The sequence below is a fragment of the Anser cygnoides genome, chromosome 1, assembly GCF_040182565.1.
Source record: "Anser cygnoides isolate HZ-2024a breed goose chromosome 1, Taihu_goose_T2T_genome, whole genome shotgun sequence".
Lineage (NCBI taxonomy): Eukaryota > Metazoa > Chordata > Aves > Anseriformes > Anatidae > Anser > Anser cygnoides.
The window spans coordinates 37,214,830-37,235,611 of NC_089873.1; the positions used below are offsets into that span (position 1 = coordinate 37,214,830).

At 43.9% G+C, this 20,782-nt stretch overlaps 1 protein-coding gene across 1 annotated transcript in view; it reads right to left on the reverse strand.

Annotated features, from left to right (window-relative positions):
• WIF1 (WNT inhibitory factor 1) overlaps positions 1 to 19,575 on the reverse strand; it is a 40,128-nt gene extending 20,553 nt beyond the window's left edge. Inside the window, exons 1-2 of the mRNA XM_048065447.2 lie at positions 19,347 to 19,575; positions 19,111 to 19,250 (exon numbers count right to left, since the gene is read on the reverse strand). Coding sequence (XP_047921404.1) covers positions 19,111 to 19,250; positions 19,347 to 19,479 — 273 coding nt within the window. The 5' untranslated portion in view covers positions 19,480 to 19,575. The remainder of the gene's footprint in view (positions 1 to 19,110; positions 19,251 to 19,346) is intronic.
• Positions 19,576 to 20,782: the final 1,207 nt, after the last annotated feature.

Consider the following 20,782-nt stretch of genomic DNA (forward strand, 5'->3'; position numbering starts at 1 on the left):
TAGCCGGGCTGCTGTGGCAGGTCAGCCTGTGAGCCAGAGCTCTGATGTGTAGGAAAGGAACTGGAATTCCATTTTCTGGAGTCAAAACGTTGCTTAAAGACAAAGACAAAAAGAAAGTTCACTGTGGGAAAGGGGATCAATTGCACCATGAGGTAAAATCTTTACTGCCTTTCAAGGAAGGAATTCTTTTAACCAGAATAGAGGCACAGCAGCAATTAATGCCTGAGGCAGGAGTTAAAAAGATGGGAAGAGATGCTGCACAAGCAACAGGCTGCTCAGGAGGAAAACCACTCTCTGCACTGGGGAAAGATACCTGCTCTCACCATTTCTGAAGAAAGGTCCATACAAGTGAGCTACTTGAAATGACGTTCAAGTCCTCAGGTAGACTCAGCTAGTACGATTTCAAAGTTACGAAGCCATGTGCTACAGAGCATATTTGCAATTCACGTGTGCTGGACTGAGTTGGTTAAATTTTGGCTTAAAAATACCATACAAATTCAGTCTAGAGAGGCTGCATATTGAAGGAGGGTAGTTTAACTCCTCAAACCTGCCAATCTGAGGTTTGGCTGCCATAAATCCTATCAGTTTGGAAGCAATCTGTCTTGACACAATCTCCACATCCAGTCTCCAGTATTGTCCTGGTGCAATTTGAGTTGATTGCCAATTAACTTGCATTAATCATCATGACTGAAAAGCAAACAACACATTCTCAGCAAATATTTACCATGCTTCAGTCTAGCATGAAATTCAGTCACGATGGTTAATTGAGGAGATAGGCCTGTGCAATTAAAATCCGGACATTTGGGTACTGTATAGTGACTACCACAATTCATACTGTAAGTGGTCATTGTGAGTGACCTGCTAATGCAAACAAAATTTCTTCATATATTGTTTGAGAGATAATGGGGAAAAACCACAATCTATAATCCATTTTCCTGTACGGAAACATTCTCGTGACTTTGTTTTTGGAGCCAGCCTGTGCAGTGTCTGGTATTTAGTGGGCAAAATTCGGTACTGAAGCTAAATCTTAGAGAAGTGGTGTTATCAGAGGTGGTGGAGGAACTGGGGTTTGCAATAAAGTGTTGATCCTTGACAATTGCACACTATACATGAGTGGGAGAATTTTTGGTTTTGGCTTGACTTCAGTATGCACCTGAGGAAGAATACTCCTTCCCTGTGTGTGAACACTTTGTCTGGGACCCTAAAAAAACTGAGGGAAAGTCCCCCGCGGCCCCTGCGTGAGCAGTCTGGGGACTTGGTGCCTCGAGGCAGCAGGTAGCCACACACAGCCACCCTGCAACTCTTCCCCACAGGGGCAAAGCCCTCAGCAAAGGCAGGAAATTTCATTCTAGGCAAATAATTCCATGGTCAGGATTAACTTTTATGGACTTTAAGTGGACGCTTTCTATAAATCAGAGGAATTTAAAAGGTTATAAATATAACGAAGCCCTCTAACAAGTATGGTAGTGAACATCTGTCGGCAGTTTGGTTTTACGCTTAAAATTCCTGCAGAACTCCCTTCTTCAGGGCAAGATCTACTGCTTTATAGTTTTCTCATCACTTAAATGCCATGTTGTGCCCACTTTGGTTTTGTTTCATATTTAATCAAAGCATTCACAGGAAAGTGCTTTACGTTTTCTTCATTTTACATGAAAGATGTAGGATTAGAAGTAATGGCAGCACCTTAAAGCAAAGCAGAGTAGCTTAAACTGCTGTGTGTCACAGCTCAATAGCCTAATGAAATCTGCAGCCTTTCTAACAACAACAAAAAAAGATGTGTTACCTTTGCAAAGAGATGTAAGAAATCAACCATGTTTCCTTCTCATTATTTTGAAGAGATCATTGCTGAGCATTCTATTCTATATACCCTAACACCAATTTTCTTCGTTTAAAGAAAGAAACTCATTTAAGAAGCTCCTTTTTATCCGAGATCCGTGGATATTTCTGGCTATGCACACACTAGAAGATTCTAGCATGGATTATACACAGCAGATGCTCACAGCTGCATATGCCATAAATAAAATCACAAAGTGAGGCAATGTATGTGCTTGTTAGGTGTTTACAGCATGGACCATTGCTTCTCCAAGATATTAACTGCATTAGGTCAGAGAAGTAGGTCTTCTATGTTCCAAGATGAAACATGAAGCAAAATGAGAAGAATTTCAACAAAGGGGGAAGGCTCTAGCTGTACTGCATGTACCAGGCTATTGAAGGAGTTTGGCCAGAGTGTGAGTATGTCTGCAGCACATTTTGTTATTGCAGTGCAGTCTAGACACTGCTGTAATGAACAACATAATAATCTCTCCTTAGACAGTAGATAATAAACCGTCTGCCTACAAGGTTTTGTTTTTCTGCCAGAGAAGGCAGCTTGGCCTTACCTCCTAATTGATCCCGTCCCAGAATGTGGAAACCATTTTTTGCACCTCAGAGTGACCTCAAAGATACCTGCCAGCAGCCTCGCGAGGTAGCCCCAAAGTGGGAGGCACACTTAACATTGCTGAGAAAGTGATGTGCAGCCCTCACAGAAATGTTCTCTGTGAAAACCAATCTACACAGAAGACGGGATAACCTTAATCCCAGTCAACTGCCAGTTTTCCATTATGGGTAAAGGACTGGAAAGCTGTTCAGGTATGGGAATGAACTGAAGCAGTAGGATTAACAAAATGAGAGATGCACACAAAAGGCAAAATATAGGTTTTTTTGTGTTTCTAAAAAAGAAGGACCCAAATTAGAATTGAGCAAAATATCGCAAGGAAAAATGCAGTGTGTTACAGTTTTAGTTACACACTGATGTGCTGAAATGCACATGGCTCTGCGGAGTCTGTCGTAAGCCTTCCTTCTTCATGTTATAAAACTGTGGAGGACTGAGGAAAACCTATGCATGATGACAAAGATGACTTTTTAAAAACCCCTACATGTAACTTTCAACAATGATAACTTGTGGTTGTAATGGTTTTGTATTTTATAAGAAGAATGGTACAAAAACTCTCTCATTTTGTCAATGGAAGGTAATTAACTGGTCCTTAATGCCTCCTGTGTCACGTCATTGTGGATGGCAGTGCAGATCCTTCAAGGGAATGATTTAGAAAGCAATCAAAGAAATGTTTCCTGATTGCTGTCAAAAGGAGCGCCAAAAATGATGCCACAAGGTTCCAAGAATGCTTTGTGCAGGGGAGAAGGACAGAATTTTTTGCAGAACGTATTAGCCTTTCCTCCAAGAAATGAGACAAGAATTTCTTTAAAGTTAAATAATATGAAGAAACTGCTGTCAGGAAGCTTGGTGAGAACACAAATTAATGGATTTAGATTACCTTTAGCAATTAAGTTTTTGGTAGTTGTCTGTTCTTTGGATGACAGGGGAAACTGGGTAAACACTTTGTCATTTTGAACAGATATTTTCTCTCATTAGACCTTGAGCTCTGGAAGCACTCTAGGATTTGAAGAGCTCATTTGAAACCTACCCAAGACTGGAAACTGACTTGGCAGAAAGAGCAAGGTTCTAGTGGGACACCAGTGGAAAAAAAAAATAAATAAAAAATACCCGAGCAGAGAGTTAACTTTGAAACTCATCCTCACATGACGCAAAATCAGGCTGCCTGAAACACGGTGCCAAAGAAACACCTATTGCATGCTCCTGCCCATTGCCAGTCTGCTAATGAAAATATGGCTTTGGGATAGATCAGAGCCAATCCCTTGGTGCAGGAACAGCAACAGGGACAGAGGGTCAGAACGCAGAGGGGATGTTCACCAAGGCTGGCACATTGGAAAGCAGCACACCAACAAACAGATCCACAGCAATCTCCAGGTAAGTACAAGAGCACTGCTATAAAAGCATGCAGCATGCAGGATTTCTTAAAAAATGAAGCCACAGCAAATTGACAGCATTTGTTGAGAAAACATTTGGAGTTTCTTACTCCTTCTCTATCTTGCTTTATTCAAAAACAAAAGGTTTTCCCCAACTTATTTTATTCTAGCTTCACTAGAGTTACTTTCTAAAAAATTAGGCTAAAAGGAGACAAAATCATTAAGGTTTTGATAAATATGCACAGCTAATTACATCATGAAAGTCTTGAGCAAGGAATGATATTTTTCAGCATGAACCAGGCTGAAATGCGTATGTGGTGCACAAGTGCCCTTCAGATTGTTTTCTCCTATGTCCTTCACATGAAAATTAGATCTCTCTGCTTTGGGGAAGGGGAGAGAAGCAAGTGGTACATCAAAAGAACTAGTAATTAGAGTTCAGATTAAAAAAATAAAAGATATACAAGTCTACATTATCTTGAAATATCTGATGAAACACACTGTTGTGGTATCCAGCGAATTCGTAGAAGTCTTTCTGCTGAAAAGCTATTTCTTGTTCCGGCACAACAAGGGCTAATTCATTCTTCTGTCATTCAACAAAAGATCAGTGCTGTCTCCAGTGGAGATTTCATGATCAGGGATGTTCAAAATGCCAATTTCCTAAGGCTAATAAAAAAGGGGGAAATTATCACTGCTCCTCAGAGGAAAAATATAAATAAAGTCTTATCACATCGGTTCCTAACAAAACAATGCTGTACAGTTCTGCTACCTTCACCTTTAATGCATCTATGCAGCTCTATATACAGTGAGATTAAAGTGTGAGGTAATTTTCTTCCCCTTGCTGCTTGAAAAATAAATGTAAACCTGGGCTGGATAGTCCTGGGCATGCATTTTTACATAATTACAAACTGTTTGCAGTTTCCAGCTCTGGAAGATTTATTTGTATTTAATAAATTAGTCACATTCTTTTCAGAGAATGTAAAATAATTTCAATAAAACATCTACAGTTAGGGAAATGATTGCACTAACAAGTATTTAGACGAGTTATGATGGAGATCTGAGCAAACTAAATTTAATTAAACGGAATCTTTTTTAAAAGCACAAATGTAAACCTTAGAGATGGTGGCTCATCTGATGTGATGAGAGAAAGTTCATAGCCGAAGAATAGGCTAAGCCTCCTCCTGCATGGCGGTAAACACGGATAATGCGCACAGATTCATTTTGGCTGTGCTTCAAACTTCCACCCGTTTGTTCTTAAGCCTCCCAGGACAGCTTTGAAGTGGAGGATAAAGCTCCTCTAGCACACCATTACCAAAGAACAACCTTCTGATTATGATCTCATGAAAGTGTAATCAATAACTTACACAAGTTAAAAGCGTGGCAAACAGCAAAGGTCACGTAATTGGACCTTTATTGAGTCCATGTGTTTTGCTCTTGGCTTTAACTGGCACTCCTCTATCATAAATATCTCCCCCGAAATGTAAGCAATGAACTCTCTCAAAAATTATGAAATCTCACAGCAGCTTCTGTCGGACTGGAGTCCTTCTGTGGTCTCAAAGGGTGATGCTCCCACTTGTGGGTATCTAAGTGAAAGAAAGCTTACGGCACCTTGAAGGTGAGGCTGTTTATTTACTGCTCCACAGATAATGGTCTTTTGCATTGTATCCTAAGAAAACAAGTGTTTAAAAATTATGGTGAAAGGGTTTTGAAAAAAAAAACAACAGCTCTTTTCTGACTAGTTGTTAGTGCTTCTTAGACTTCCCTAACACTGCTCTCCTTTAATGTCTGCCACGTGGATTATAAATGCCTCTTTTTGTGAAAATCCAGAGCTATTTTGTAAGGTTAAAGAAAACCTTCTGTGTTTGCTGTGTACCTGAAATCGCACTAGTTTATCTATTGAGATAAGTCCTCAGTCTGTGGGCATACATTACTGTAATATTTCCATGTAGGAAATGAGGATCTGAGCAGTTTCTGCACACAACTTTTCTGTCTTTCAGACTGTTTGCACAGGCAGAGTCTGTATGGCTTCATGCCTGGGCTATAGTACCAGTCTGATAGACTCTTCTGAGTTAAGGTACAGCGGTCCCTGGAATTTTCCAGCATTGAAATGAAGCACCTTCTTTAAAGCCAATTCATCCTCAACTTCCTACATGCTCAGTGGAGAGAGAGCAGCATTTGCAGGTGACAATCCAGCCCAGCTCGCTGGCCTGGCTGAAGCTGCTGTGGAACCACACTGGGAGTGAGGCAGGGTGTTCCCTTGTCATTAGCAGGTGACAAATATTTTCATCACACCCTCAGATTTCCTTATCCTGGAGTGGGGAAGAAACTAAGCTGAGAACCATTGGCTAGAAGGTGGTTTCTCCAGACCAGCAGAACAGACCATGGCCCCCAAACAGGACACACACATTCCTGATGGCACTGCCAGAGCCACCAAGCAGACAAGATAAAAAATTGAACAATCCACACACGTGATTCCACCCCCAGAAATGTGATCTTGCTATTGCTCATGAAGTTACGCATCGGGAATAATGCAAGTTGACTCATGTTTGTCATGCTTTTAAGCTTGAGGTTTAAGCTCCAGGTTTCTTTGGAGTAGCACCGGATTATGAAGACATTCCTGAAATGCAGTCGGGGAGCTGTACTCTTTACATGGAAAATGGCATACCTCTCAGCAACGTGAGAAACAAGCCAGGTACTTCACATGCCTTTCTGCCTGTGGCATGCCACTAAGGTGTGCCGTGCAGATGAATTGAGGCCAGGTTGCACATCTGCTTTCAAGTGGCTATCTTGTCACAGCTTTGGAAAATGTTGCCCAGAGAGTTTCACAAGAGAGTGGATAGGTCTGCTGCACCAGGAGGCTTTTGTGATCATACAGTATATGCACGGCCTGTCTTGGCTGTTTTGGTGCAAAGGTGAGGCCTGTGCCCTGCCGCTTTTGCTCCCGAGCTGCTCAAGCAAAGCAGACTGGATCAAGAGAGCCTGACACTCCTCCTGCAGCCTTCTCAGTTTCAGTGGTGCACACAGCATATGGGCTCCCTCATGTGGATCTCCTCAGATGTACCAGAGGAGGACCAGGCAAGCACAGCTTGGAGCGAGAGGCCCCAGGAGCAGCTCCCCAGCTCTGCTCGGGGCGCCAGGGAAGGATGGAGCTCCTCTCTGCGCCCCTCTCTCAGTGAGGAGGGAAGGATGCGTGGCTGTCTCGACAACGGCATTGAGTTTATGGAACACGCAAACTCTGCAAACTTGTAAGGCTCTGAGAAACAAAGCTCTTTTTTTTTTTTCCCCCAAACTGCTTGTGTTAATAAAAGAAAGTTTAGAGAATTTTCATAGTATCCAGTTTAAGAGTCCAAATTCAGGAAATACCAGTGAACAATGCTGTTTGCACAGACTTAATGCTGTCTCCTTATTTTTACAGGACATGAAAACCTCATTAAGTATATGATCCCATACTACGTCTCAATAATGACGCATAACGTTGTTCAGCTTCTTCTAATACCGAGCATCTTACAAAGCCAAAGAGCTGGTGCTGAAGTCCTGCAGGTTTCCTCAGAGCAAGTGGCTGTTATAAATGCTGAGTAGCCTTTGAAAATCTGGCCCATTAAGTCAACCGGATGCATTAATATGCAGATACACAGCAAACCACACGGTTGCACGCTGTGCAGTACAAGACATGAAGAGGTCTAGGGAAAATATGCTTGCACACAGAGGCCGACTACCTTAATTTAATAGCTTCTGCTGCAACCTTTTGGCTGTATCTAACAAACTGAGATGCATACGAACTGGAGGTGGCAGAAACTGGGATGCTGCAACTTGCTGAACACAAGACTTGTTGGAAATGTTTTTTGAGGAAATGCATACGGTAGAAAACTCTCAAACCCTTAACCATGTTGGTCATATGCAAATAGCCACCCACATTTTCAAATACAGATTTTTTAAAGTAGTAGAAATTTGTTTTCAGATATATGATGGTTTAACTGCAGGCTATTAACATACTCTAAAGGACAACAGGTGAACAACGCCCCTCAGTGGGAAGGTGTATTTTCCATGTTATACTGAAAGATGTGTTTAGTTAACGAGTGAGTGTTCAATGGGTGGGTTGTATAAATTTTAATCCAAGGCTTTTTTTTTTTTTTTTGCTTTTACGGAGGAATGTGTTCAAATACTTCATATGCATTGGGAGTGCTCAACAGCTCATCTTGCACTTGCCAGAAATATAACTTTGATTTTACAATAGGAACTAATTTAAGCACACCATTACTAGACCTTCTGGATTACCTGTCATATTAATGTGTGAAACAGTGGTGCAAACTCTCATAATCCAGTATCAGTTCAACAAAGTCTGCTCAGAGTGTAAGAAAAGCTGCAGCCCTCCTTTCCGTGTCTCAGCATGTTTAGGGAAACTTCTCTGGACTGGCTGCTTCCTCCAGTTTCCCCTCTCCTGGGAAGGAATAACCAGACACAAACCGTGCAGGAGACTCACACAACAGTCTCCTTAGGCCAGAGAGGATTAGTTTGGGGATCTTGCTCTGTTTCAATTAGCGTGGTTGTAAAAGAATCAGAGAGGGAAGAAATTCACAATGTCATTTTCAGAGAAGGACAATGGCTGTCCCTTTGTTTCTCTCACTCACAAAGTTTGCTCTCTGCTTCCCACTCTTCACGAGCCCTCTGGCCTGGGGAAGAACCTGGCTATGCCCCATCCCCTGCTCTATTCCAAGAAGGGGGCAAAGACCTTACTGCATTTATCCCAGTCTTTGTGCGCAGGGACAAGGAAGGCATATAAAACCAGAGACAGGAATTTCTGTTTGAGAAATGTTAGGGATGGAAAAAGGTAGAGAAATAGATTTCATAAGAACTTGCAGATGCTCTATGCCTCCAGGTAACCATGCACCCTGCCAGCAAACTTTAGGATTTCTCGTCCTTTCAAATATTTCCCCACCAACTTAAGTGAATAAACTTGTACTAATGAATTATTTTTTTCAGGATGAGAAAAACTCACTTTTGGGTAAATAAAGCTCTTATATAAACAAGTTAAATACTTAGAAATGTTTTAAACATTGCAATTACACTGTGAGGTTTCAATTAATTGCTGTCTGAATAAACCACAGTAACAGCGGCAGCATGGCACCAACTACATAAATGATGAAGTTTACCTGACTGCAGATGTTTGGCAGCACAGTTTTGAAGGGTCCACTAAGTAAGCAGCGTATTCACGCTGACATGATTCAAATGTGAACTCCATCAGTGGGCAGGATAATGCACAGACTTTGTCCCATCAAAACAATGCTGTTGTTACATCAAATGAAATAGTGAAACCCTGGTGGCTTTCTGTCTGGGAGGGACTGTGCAAGCTTCTGCACCCTATACCTACCACCAGCACATCGCAGCTCTGACTGGAAGGGAGCAATGTGTTAGGTCCTAAGCTTTCAGCTGTGCTCCCTTGCCAATGCAGAAATCTGATCAGGCCTACTCAATCTGAATAGATGTTCCTGTGCAAAACTAAAAGGAAGGGGGAAAAAATTAAAACAGCACCACATATATATATAATATATATATATATCAACCAAGGTAACGAGCAACATGCACTGTTAGTAAATTATTTCCCAGCTCTTGATGTGACTATGCATATCATCTGTTGCTTGTGATTACAGCTCCAGATAACTGTATTTTGCCTCTCCTTTCTCTCTGACAGATCCTGATGTGCTCTGTGTGCAACCTGTCTGTTCTCCCGGAAGGTCCCTGCCTTGAATCCTGCAGGCACGTAGCTGCTTGCAGCTACTCAATGTACGTGTGGCTTCACAAGGAAAAAATAAATTTGGTTCAGCCTGGTCACTCAAATGGACTCTGTTTCAACAGTTCAATTTATTTCCCAGAACCTCTGCAAGAAAGAGAACTGGCTAAGGCTCAAACCTCGAAAAATGAGAGCAGTGTTTACTGAAGTTTGAAAGGAACAGACTGAAGGTGGTACTTGTACTCCTTACTGAAGCTGTTCAGAAGACTTGATTATTTGCTTATGTGGTTTTTAGTCTCAGATTCCCATTGACTATATCAATATTCACACATTCGCAAGCTGAGAGCAGGTAGGTGGATTGCAATGAGCAAGTAGGCTCACTGCAGGTAGAGCCTATCTTCTCCTGCTCATCAAAAGATGGTGATCTCCCCATGCCTTCCTCATGAAAACAGGTTCATAATCGCAGGACTGAAAGCTCTGAAGTGGTTCTCTGTTCTGATGGCCAGGATGGTCCAAGAGCCTGCCCTCTCCTCCTCCGGCCAGCCGTCACTGCAAGGGCTGGCTCTGCTGCTCGTGCTACTGGTCTCTCTGCCTGAGCGCTCAGACCTGGTGACAGGTCTTCTCATTAGTGGGCTGCTGTTTGGGGAATTTATTTTCCCTGGTGCTGGGCCAAAACCTGAGGCTGGGAGATTGCCAGGTTTGATGTCAAGCATATTTATTTCCTTTAGCATCGGCTAGGTTGAGCTAGCTTTTTATCCAGGCTAAGGGATAACTTCAGAGGATTTGTGGGAGCAGTTCTGAAAGCAATGTTTGGTCTCTAAGTTATTGATTGAAGTATTTGGCAGGGATGGCAGCAAGTGCTGGAGCAGCTGTAAGGTAATTGCCCACTTCTCCTTGTATGGCCAAACAGGCTGGGTTCCACCAGTCGGTTACAAAACAAAGCACACTTTCATATATAGATGGAAAAAAAATCAGTGTTTTTCTTGTTTGGCTGAAACAAATCCACCTCAAATCTTTGTAAACCTTTACTAAGGCATTTCTATCCCCCAAGTGTCTCTTCTCCAAGTCAGGCAGACTTGTCAGGCTAACTCCTTAGCATTTCTGCGTAGCTAAGTGGTCTCCTATGAACAGACTTTAAATAAGCACATACTATGGTGGATTTTGGATATCATAGATGTATAAAGACTTCTCAGTGCCTCCATACAACAGTATCACTGTCTTTGCTTCATTTGTAATACTTTTTGAGGCAGATTTTCGTTTGCTGCTTTGCTGTGATTGTACAAGGCACTCTCAGCTTTGTGTTAGGGCCTGGCCCATTCTGTGTTTATGACTGGCTTGGTGCATGAGAGGAGAGCGGTGCATTTTGTTTGTCTTGACTTTAGGAAGGCTTTCAACACCGCCTCCCACAACATCCTCACAGAAGTGAAAAAGTAGAATTTCTGTAGGTGGACCATGAGGTGGACTGCTGCATTGCTCGGCTCAGGAGGTTGTGATCAGCAAGCGGTGTGAAGTCCAGCTGGACACCAGTCAGTAGTGGTGCACCTCAAGGGTTCATACCGGATCCCAGACTGTTTAACATCTTCATTAATGGCCAGTATGTTGTGACAGAGTGCACCCTCGGCACGTCTGCAGATGATACAAAACTGAGAGGAGTGGCTGATACACTAGAAGGTTGTGCTCCATTCAGAGGAACCTTGACAAGCTGGAGAAATGGGCTGGCAAGAAGCTCAACAAGGGGAATTGCAAAGTCCTGTACCTGGGGAGGAACAACCCCATGTAGCAGTACACACTAGGGGCTAATCAGCTGCGAAAGAGTTTGCTAGAAAAGGTCCTGGGGGTCCTGATGGACATCAAGATGACCATGAGCCAGCAACATTGTGTGGGTGGCAAAGAGGGCCAACAGCCTCCTGGGCTGCATTAGGAAGACTGTTACCAGCAAGAAGATTCACAAATTCTTCTCCTCACAAATCCTTCTTCTCATAATTCTTCTCCTCTACTCAGACCTGATGAGGCACATCCGTAGTGGTGGGTCCAGGCCTGGGCTCCCCAGTACAAGAGAGGCATGGACATACCACAGAGAGACCAGCAGAAGGGCTTGAAGGGATGGGAACGTGCCCTGCAGAAGTTTGAAAACGTGACTGTTTTTGCCCATTTTAGCTCTTTCTTCTATGAAGTACGTGTAAGGAAAGAGGTGGCTCTTCATCAGGTTCTTCTCCAGTCTGCCGGGTCTCGTTAGAGGCTGGGAGGGCCAGTGCCACAGCCAGAGGCCCTGTAGGACTGTCAGCTCACACACATCAGCTGCCAAGGTGCTACCCAAGGGGAAAACGCGTCTGACCTCAGTGCCTGTGTACCCACTGAACTGGGCTTCTGTTACTTGACACAACGGGCTCAGCCCAAATTGTCACAGATAGCCCAGACGCTTTTTGTGCATGGGTCTGAACAACATTTGACATGGGAAGAGGCAGTCTTTCATTACATTGTTACATACATTTTATTACAATCACAGTTAATTACAACTGAGATTTCAAAATGTCAGTTTCCACAAACCAAAGAGAAGGGAAAAAATGTGAAGTTAACCACGCATTCAGAAACTTATCCAAAATGTGATTGATTTTGTGTTTCTTCAATTTACCTTACAATTTTCAAAAAAGGCACTTATGTAACAGAAAATACCAAATATCTTCTGCTTTTACTGAAATGTACACCCGCATCCCCGGATATCTACTGAACTTTATACACATAATTCATTGCAAAGGACGCTGTTTGTTTTGTTACAAAAAACTAAGGATTGCAATGCAACTGTCTTTGCTGTTGTTCTTTTCTGTGCGCTTTGGGTGACTGCGTTTTCCACTATGTCTGGGTTGCATTCTGATGTAGTGAAGAGTTTGGCCACAAATAAATAGTTTCAGTTCCCTGAACCTTAAAAAAGAAACAAACAAACAAAAACAACTAAACAAAAAATTCCAATATGGTTGAACAGAGAGGTTGAACAAAAGAGACTAATAGAAATCAAATAGCATCTTTCAAAAAGTGGAATTTGAATGAAAAAGGAAGATAAATATAAAACAAACCTTGGCGAGCTAAATGTAAAACCACAATAAGGTAAATAAAAAAACGTTTTGGGATGTGTTTTCTTGAAAGCTTTCAAAATGCTAATAAAATTGTTTTGAAATTCTTCAGAGCAGACCACCGTCAAGTCAATGGGGCTAACAGCTGAAGACAGTGCAAATAAAACCCCACTGAAAAAGACAAGCGTGAAAAAGCTAAATGAATGTTTTGCACTTGTGCTCATGAAGGAAAATTTTGGCAAATTGCTACACTAGAGCTTTACTTTATGAAGCTTAAGGGGTTGTTTCAAACTGAAAAGTCATTAACAGAGCTTTTTGGGGGTGGGGGACAGGGTGGAGAATAGTGACAAATTGTATGAACCAGGTGGTGTAACCTAAGAGTTTGGAGGTACTCAATATTATACTGCAGAGATCCCACCTGTTGGGACAAAACTTAGTGTTAATGTTAGAGGAACATGTCAAGAATAATGCCAATTTTTGCCTAAGGCTCCAATAGGGACTTGGAGAGCTAAGTGACATCTCTGCTAAGGAAAAGAGCACAAATAGTAGACACACAGCTCAGCATGACATCTAGGGAAGACAGAGCAATGCGTCTTCAGGATCCAGTAAGATCTCAGCAAGTATATAGGAACGGCCTGGTCAGTACTGCCTACCTGGGTTTCTAAAGGGATTTTCACAATGACACTCAAAGAAATTACCACATTCAAAGCAAAAGGAAAAGCAATGTTTCACACAGCACATACGAAGTTGTACAAGGTGCTTGCCTCTGCACCCATCTCTTCCCAGCCAGGCCACAACACAAGAGTCAAAAAACCCAGTCTCCCTACAGCCAAACCTGCATCCAGTTTCCACACCAAAGGCTCCTCTTAGACAACCAGTTTCCATTACTTTTGTAACAGGGAAAGCAGATTTCAGCTACGTTAAAATGAAAACTCAGAGGACTTGGGCAACTCATTGCTGCTGTGAGCAAAGGTATACAATAGTTAAAGCTAAATTCAACTTGATGCAAGTACTTAGCACGCTGCTTTGAAAGCTCTGGATCACACCATATCCCTCACATCTGTGCATGGACTAAGAAGAAGGTGGTTTTGTATATTTATATGTACATAGGTCACTTTGCTAGAAGCAAGTCATCCATGCTTGTTCCAAAGTCTAGCTACACCAAAAAACTCCATGGGAAGCCTGATACCAATAGAAGTAAATACATTAAGAAATTCTTCCAGTTAGTTTTCATTATGGTTAGTTTGTTCTTTTAATTCCATGGCATTACTTGTAATGGCATTAACTTGTAATGGCATTAACCACCAAAAACATACTTAAGAAATTGCCTCTGAAAAAGAGGTGATGTTGACAGAAAACATTTTCATTTCCATAAAGGAGATGAAAGCCAAACATCATGGATTTTATATTTCAGAAAAACTGTTAGCAATATGAGGAGACAAATCTGTACATATTCACAAAATACAGTCTTGAAGCTTTGGGGTGCCCTGTTAGTTCCAGTGCTTTTCAACAGTTGTGTTGTACAGCGCAACTACTACTGTAAAAGTAGTGAAAATATTTTATTACTTAAGCTTTTTTGTTAAAAATGTATTAGAATATTTATAGAAAGGATAAACAATGGGAATCTTGAAGAACAGTTTATTTAACACAGCTTTACACTGCTGTGTAAAAAGAATAATTGTGTAGTTTACACATATACCATGTAAATTACTATGGAAACCAGATGTAGCTTACACTACAAGGTGCCTTGTAACTCATCTCTGCTGAGCAATAAATCCCCCCTTTACTTCTTGGCCAAACTTTGAGAAACTTTACTGCTGTTTTCTATCAGCAGATACAACAGATGGCTGGCACATGCCTGCTTTACTAAGTGAAGTGGGATCTCTACAGCATTACTTTGATCCCTGGTGGCATGTCTACAACACTGAGATGCAAAATACCACAGCTGAACAGAATCTAAATATTAAAGGTTTGGAGCTGTGTTCTCGATGGGCGAGCCCCCTGTCTAAAAATCATGCTCACAGTATGTAAACATCTTCACATTCCACATTGAAATTTTGGTACAGAGGTCAGAAAACAAAGTATTTCCTCTGTTTGGTGACATGAAAATGCGGTAAAGGTACTACTGGAAATTCAGGGAAGATACTACTGTAAATCCCAGGAGTACAAGTTTACGCGATTGCCTTGACCAAACTTCCAGACCAGCCATACCTTCATTAGGAAAAAAAATGAGCTGTGAGTATTAGGCACTTCTTAAGCTGGAAAGCATCACTGTAATCACTGGGTATGAATAAGATATTTACAAAAAGTTTGGCAGTCTCTTTGAAAAACGTTTCCTTTGAAGAATTATTTGTTTTGAAATTCTCTGTTCTTTGCTTTCTTTTAGTTTATCAAGCAAACAGTAATGTTTGAAAGGAGCACCCTATTGTAACAATTCTGCCTTTAAATCTGTAGTTTATTAGCTTTCTTCAGGTCAAAGAAACAAAAATTCTCCTGGCATAGCTGGTATTCCTTTTTATCTTCATAGTCAAGCTAGGTCTCAGCAATATAAGGTAATCCCAGGCATCACTGAGCTGTTTGGGGTTGATGGTCACATTGCTGAGATCAGAATTAGCCTCCAAGAACTGTAATTATATGTCTTTCCTAAGCTACGCTTCAAAATATGGAAATGATGGTGGAAAATATACTGATGGCGTATATCCTCTCTCCCTAAGAGGTGGGTATCTTTTTCCTTTACTCATGGTTATCAATAACGTGTTGCACAGAGGTAGCCTGGCTTTTCCAGCAGGTACAGATCTCATTGCATTGCGTATCAGCCCTGAGGACTACGTGCTGGGATGCCCCCTTACCTCCTGTCTCTTGTGCTTCCCAGACCAAAGGCATTTCCCCAGCATCTTCATATGCAGATTTACCTTTTTTTTTTTTTTTTTTTTTTTGGATATGGTTTTCCCCCTCCTATCCTCACTCATGTGAAGTTAATTTTCTTGCTATCAGAAATCCCACAGAAAGTTGATCCATGTATTGGTGTTCATGGATTTGGAGCTTAAATAATTTTCTAAGTGCTGTGGAGATGATGTTATCATCACAACCTGTGGTACCTTCCAGTGGTTTCCCTGGAGTGAAACATGCAGCACCAGTTTGCAAAACAACATCTCTTCTTCTCACTGGGAAGTCTATAAGGGCAATCTTTCCCAGAGGACAAGACCCCAAAAGCCATTGTTCTCTCTTTTGCAAAAAAACACATACAGAATAAGAGCATGAAGCAACACCAGAGAGTTAGGGTGGTTACATGGATGGCTACTGCATACTATATATTACCACTAATTTTTTCTTTTATAATCTTGCCTATCAAGGGCCAATCTTTTTAACTGCCAATTCACTGAGATAATGGTGTTTTTTTGTTTGTTTGTTTGTTTTTTTCTAAACAGAACATGACATCTGTAATCATATGTTAAAATTCATAGGTAAAAACATTAAGTGCATAAAAACATAGTGATCCCATTCTTGTCATATCCCCTGCTTGGCTCATCATTACATCACCAGAAAAAAAAAAAAAAACAGGGATTCAGCATCTGGAGATACTTACATTTTGGGTTTTCCCTAGTATTTCCTAATACTTAGTTAGGACTAATGGACTAGGGACTAAAAGCAACGAGTGCTTTTCTTTGATTAATATTTTCTAGTGAAAATAGCTTTAGCTGTCTGTTATCGTACACTGGCCACAGTATTAGAAACGTAACATCTAAATGCAATGGGATGTTACCACTTTACTTTACACAGCATGCAGCTATAATGCAGTCCTCAAAATGTGGCATTCAACATGCATTTTTGACCTAGAACCCGGATAGAGACAGCAGCGCAGGACAAAGAAGCATCGCCACTCTCTGGGCTGGATTGCTTACTAACCTACACCTTACGTGGCTGTTTATCCCAGCACCAGGTAGGTGTGACCTGCCCACGGGATATTTATCCCCATGGGTGCAAGCAGGGACACAAGGTGAGCGGCAGGGGAGACTTGGCCCCATGGTGCCGGGGATGGGGTTGGCCTCAGCTGGTGCCCAGATGCCCACCCAGCCGCTCCTGCCCTGCGTGCCTTGGTGACTCCAGGGCCAGGAACTGTGTCAGGGCACAGACATAATCCTGTAGGCACCTGGGAGAAGTCCGATCCTTTCCTTTCCTTTCCTTTCCTTTCCTTTCCTTTCCTTTCCTCTCCTCTCCTCCCCTCTCCCCTCCCCTCTCCTTTCTCCTCTCCTCTTTCCTTTCCTTTCCTCTTTCCTTTCCTTTCCTCTTTCCTTTCCTTTCCTCTTTCCTTTCCTTTCCTCTTTCCTTTCCTTTCCTCTTTCCTTTCCTTTCCTCTTTCCTTTCCCAGACAAAAGCATTACAACAGAATAAAAGTAGCAGGTGTTTAGCATTTTCCTGGATGTCAGGGGAAACTTGTAAGAACCTTTATATCTAAAAACTAAACACCACCAAACAAAACCCCTGGTAACACCTACAGTCTCATCTCTCCCCCTTACAAAATATGGGAAATTCTGGAGAAACTTTTTTTTTTTTTGGTCACAAGCAACTTTTATCCTACTCCAGCTGCAACACTGCTGTGGGCAGTGTCCAGTTAAGATGTATAAAATGGTTCCTCAGTGAGCGTCATTGCCCTGTGGGCTACATAAATACCCACGTTTATTCCTGTTCCTTCTCATCAGGTAAAGGCTTGGGTGGCACAGGGACAGTCAGTGACCTCCTTTCCCCACAGGGTCACAAGAGCTGTGGGGAACAGGCAGCTGTACCTGAGCACCTCTAAGGGACCGCAGAAACCAACAGGGCTCGTTGTGCTACCAAAAAGTAGACGTTTTCTCAGGGATGTAAGTCCATTTCTTAACCCAACTCATAAAACACCAGAGGGCTGAAATCCCTTCCCTAGCTAAGGCTGCTGTTTGAAACCCTGCCCTTCATCTGCAGACCTGCATCAGTATTGAAATATCCACAGCCATGAGAGCAGAGTGCCGAAGTTTGTACTGACTATACACACAGATGCGCCGGTGAGGAGGAGCTAGGTGGGATTATGAGACCTGCGAACACAGAGTCTCTCAATTTTAGCACTTTTTTGAGCCATAAAGATCTGAAAGTTAACACATTCTTGTAGGAACAGGGATATCAATTACGTTACTTTAACCATTCACATATTTCACTTTGCTAATTATCTTTTGTCTTACAAGAACTCAGTAATTCAGCAAAGAGGAGGAGAAGTAATTGGTTAAAGAGCTTTGCTGCAGCTCAGAAGGGGTTTTTCACAGAGAACGCTTCTCTATGTTGTCTTTAACCTGTGACTCTTCTCCAGTCTGTTACAATCAGCTTTCCCTAATGAGCTGTCTGAAGGCAGCCAAAGAGGGAGAACAGAGCACGAGGAAGAGGGACGAGAGAAGAGGGACAGGGCTCAGTCTGACATCTCAAACCTCCTTACCTCCTTTCCAAAAAGAGGTATTTTTATCACAGACAGCAACAGATGTTGAGAAACAGAGCAGGGAATACAGTCCTGAAATGCACCAATTATCCCTAGTTATTTAAATCCCAACCCTGGGCATACAAACTCTTTCTCTTTGTAAAGCTGGATGGGAACTCCAGCAACCTTAGCGAGTCACTTGGTCTTTGTGAGCAGGTCTCTCTCCATATCCCCTTCCTCTCTAAGAGAGGAGGTAAAGCGTTTCGGGAACTCAAATACATTGGGAGGACAGCAGAAATTACAAGGACCTCAGACAACAAGTCAAAGCCAAACAAGTCCTGTAGCTAGAAAGCATGGTTTAAAACAACCAAAGCCACAACCAAATTTGTGAAGCTGCAATCAGCTGAATTATACACCCCATTTTCACTTTTTTTTTTGGTGAAGGTGCATATTGTTTCATCTTTACCAAGCTCTTTATAATAAAATAAAATATAGAATGTATGACAAAACATAAAATCAACGTTCAGCACTGTAAAAGTGAATTCATTTCGCTATGATGGATTTTTTCAGTACCCACGATAACTTAGGCTAACGTGGTTCAGCTTAATGCACATGTAACGCGTGTCGTCAGCGTGTCAAGCCCTGCATGTGTTTGCTCACGGAAACACATCACGCAAGCTTATCTCTTCAGCAGAGGAGTCCGAGAGATGCGGGTTCGCTGTGGATTTGGGGGGGGTTAAGGGCCGTAAAATGAGGTGTGCGTGAGAGAACCACCTTCACCCCCCGAGCCACACCTCAGGTGCAGGGGTTGGAGGAGCAGGGGTCGGAGAGCGACCCGCAGCGCACGCCCCCAGCCCAGGGGGACCGGCTGCCCCTAAGGCAGCGGCTCCCGGGGTCGCCCCCGAGCTGGGGCTGCCTGGCCACGGCGCGGCCTGGGGAGCAGCGGGGTGCGACGGGGCGCGGCGTGGGGCAATGGGGAGCAGCGGGGTGCCTCGGAGGGGCTTCCCCAGGGGGATGAGCGGCACCTGCCCGGCTTCGCGGAGCCTCCCGTCGCGCCGTCCCGGCCCCGCACCTACCCGTCCCGTCGCCTGCCAGGTGAAGTTCATGGCGTGGATGTTGACGGGGATGGCGGGCATCCTCTGCTGGGCTTTCCTGAAGTCGTGAGTGAACGGGGCCATCTTCCCCTCGGACACGATCAGGATGTCCTCCTCGAAGCCTGCGAAGGGCAAAGCGGGAGGGGGGGGGGCGATGCGCGGCGGCCGCGGGAACCCCTCCGCGGCACCCCGGGCGGGCAGGGGGACCCCGGGCTTACCGATGAGGACCCGGGCTTGCTGCGCCTCGATCCACAGGTACAGCGTGTCGGGCTGCCGCCCCGCCGCCCGCAGGCTGCACAGGCTGAGGGCCCCGCAGAGCAGCGCGGCGCACAGCCGCCCCGCCGGGGCCATGCTCCCCGCACCGCCCGGCCGCCGCTCCGCTTCGCTCCCGCTCCGCTTCGCTCCCGCTCCGGCTCCGCTCCGGCTCCGGCTCCGCCCGCCCTCTGCCGCTGCGGGGCGGGAGGGACGGACCGGGCGGGGCGGGGCGGGGCGGGGGGGGGCGTGGGGTCACCCCCCCCCCGCAACCCGTGGGAACACGTATCCCCCGTGGGAACCCCCCCCCCAAGGGAGCATCCCCCCCGTGGGACCCCCCCCCGTGGGAGCGTCCCCCCGTGGGGGTCCGGCGGGGACGCCCGTGGGTGTTGCGGGTCGCGGTGCGTGTCTCTGTCCCTCTCCTGGAGCCGCAGCATCCTCGCCCCGCGGGTGACGAAGGTGGCTTTGGGGGAACAAATCCCCGCGTGGGGCCGGCCGGCACGCGCCGTGCTCCAGGTGCGCCTTGGGGCGCGCACGCTGAAGGGAGGAAAGGGTTTTTGTGTGCGGGTAGCTGGAAAAACATCCGAACGTCGCCGTTTACACAGAAACCGGGACTCGTCCTAGGAAAGCTGAAGGAATGTTTCTGTTCAAAAAAAAATATTAAAAAGAACCACGGGTGTTAAAGGAAAAAAAAAATATTAAAATTATTAAAAAATATTAAATTGTTTCTAAATTCTCTGCATTCAAGAGATGCAAGGAAAAAAAAAAGAAAGAAAAAAAAAAAGAAAGATACAAGAAAAGATACAAGAAAAGATACAAGAAAGATACAAGAAAAAAAAAATATATATATATTTAACCAAAGCTAACGAGAATAAATAAAGTTAGAATAACCCCCCTAACTTTCTCCCTGCAATGCCCCAGAAGGGCGCTGGCGGTTATTTTCTGCCTTTGAGCGCTTCCCGGGATGCTCCTGTGCCCCACCCCACCCCGGTGGCGGGGCCGCAGGTTCTCGGTTAATTATTGCTTATCCTGGATTAACCACCTGGGACTCCGCTCCCGAGGCCCCGGGCAGGGCCGTGGAGCTGCCCCGCCTTGGCCTCAGCCTCCGCTCCCCCGGCGGCCTCCGTGCCGAGGCCGCCCTCTGCCGGCAGCGGGCTCCGCTCGGCCTCTGCCGCGCCCTGCGGGGCGGCCCGGGGCAGCGGCACCGGGACTGGCGCTCAGCAGAGGCTCAAAATAACTAAAATAAAATAAAATAAAATAAAATAAAATAAAGTAAAGTAAAGTAAAATAAAATAAAATAAAATAAAATAAAATAAAATAAAATAAAATAAAATAAAATAAAATAAAATAAAATAAAATAAAATAAAATAAAATAAAATAGGGAAGAGAAATGGGAAGGGAA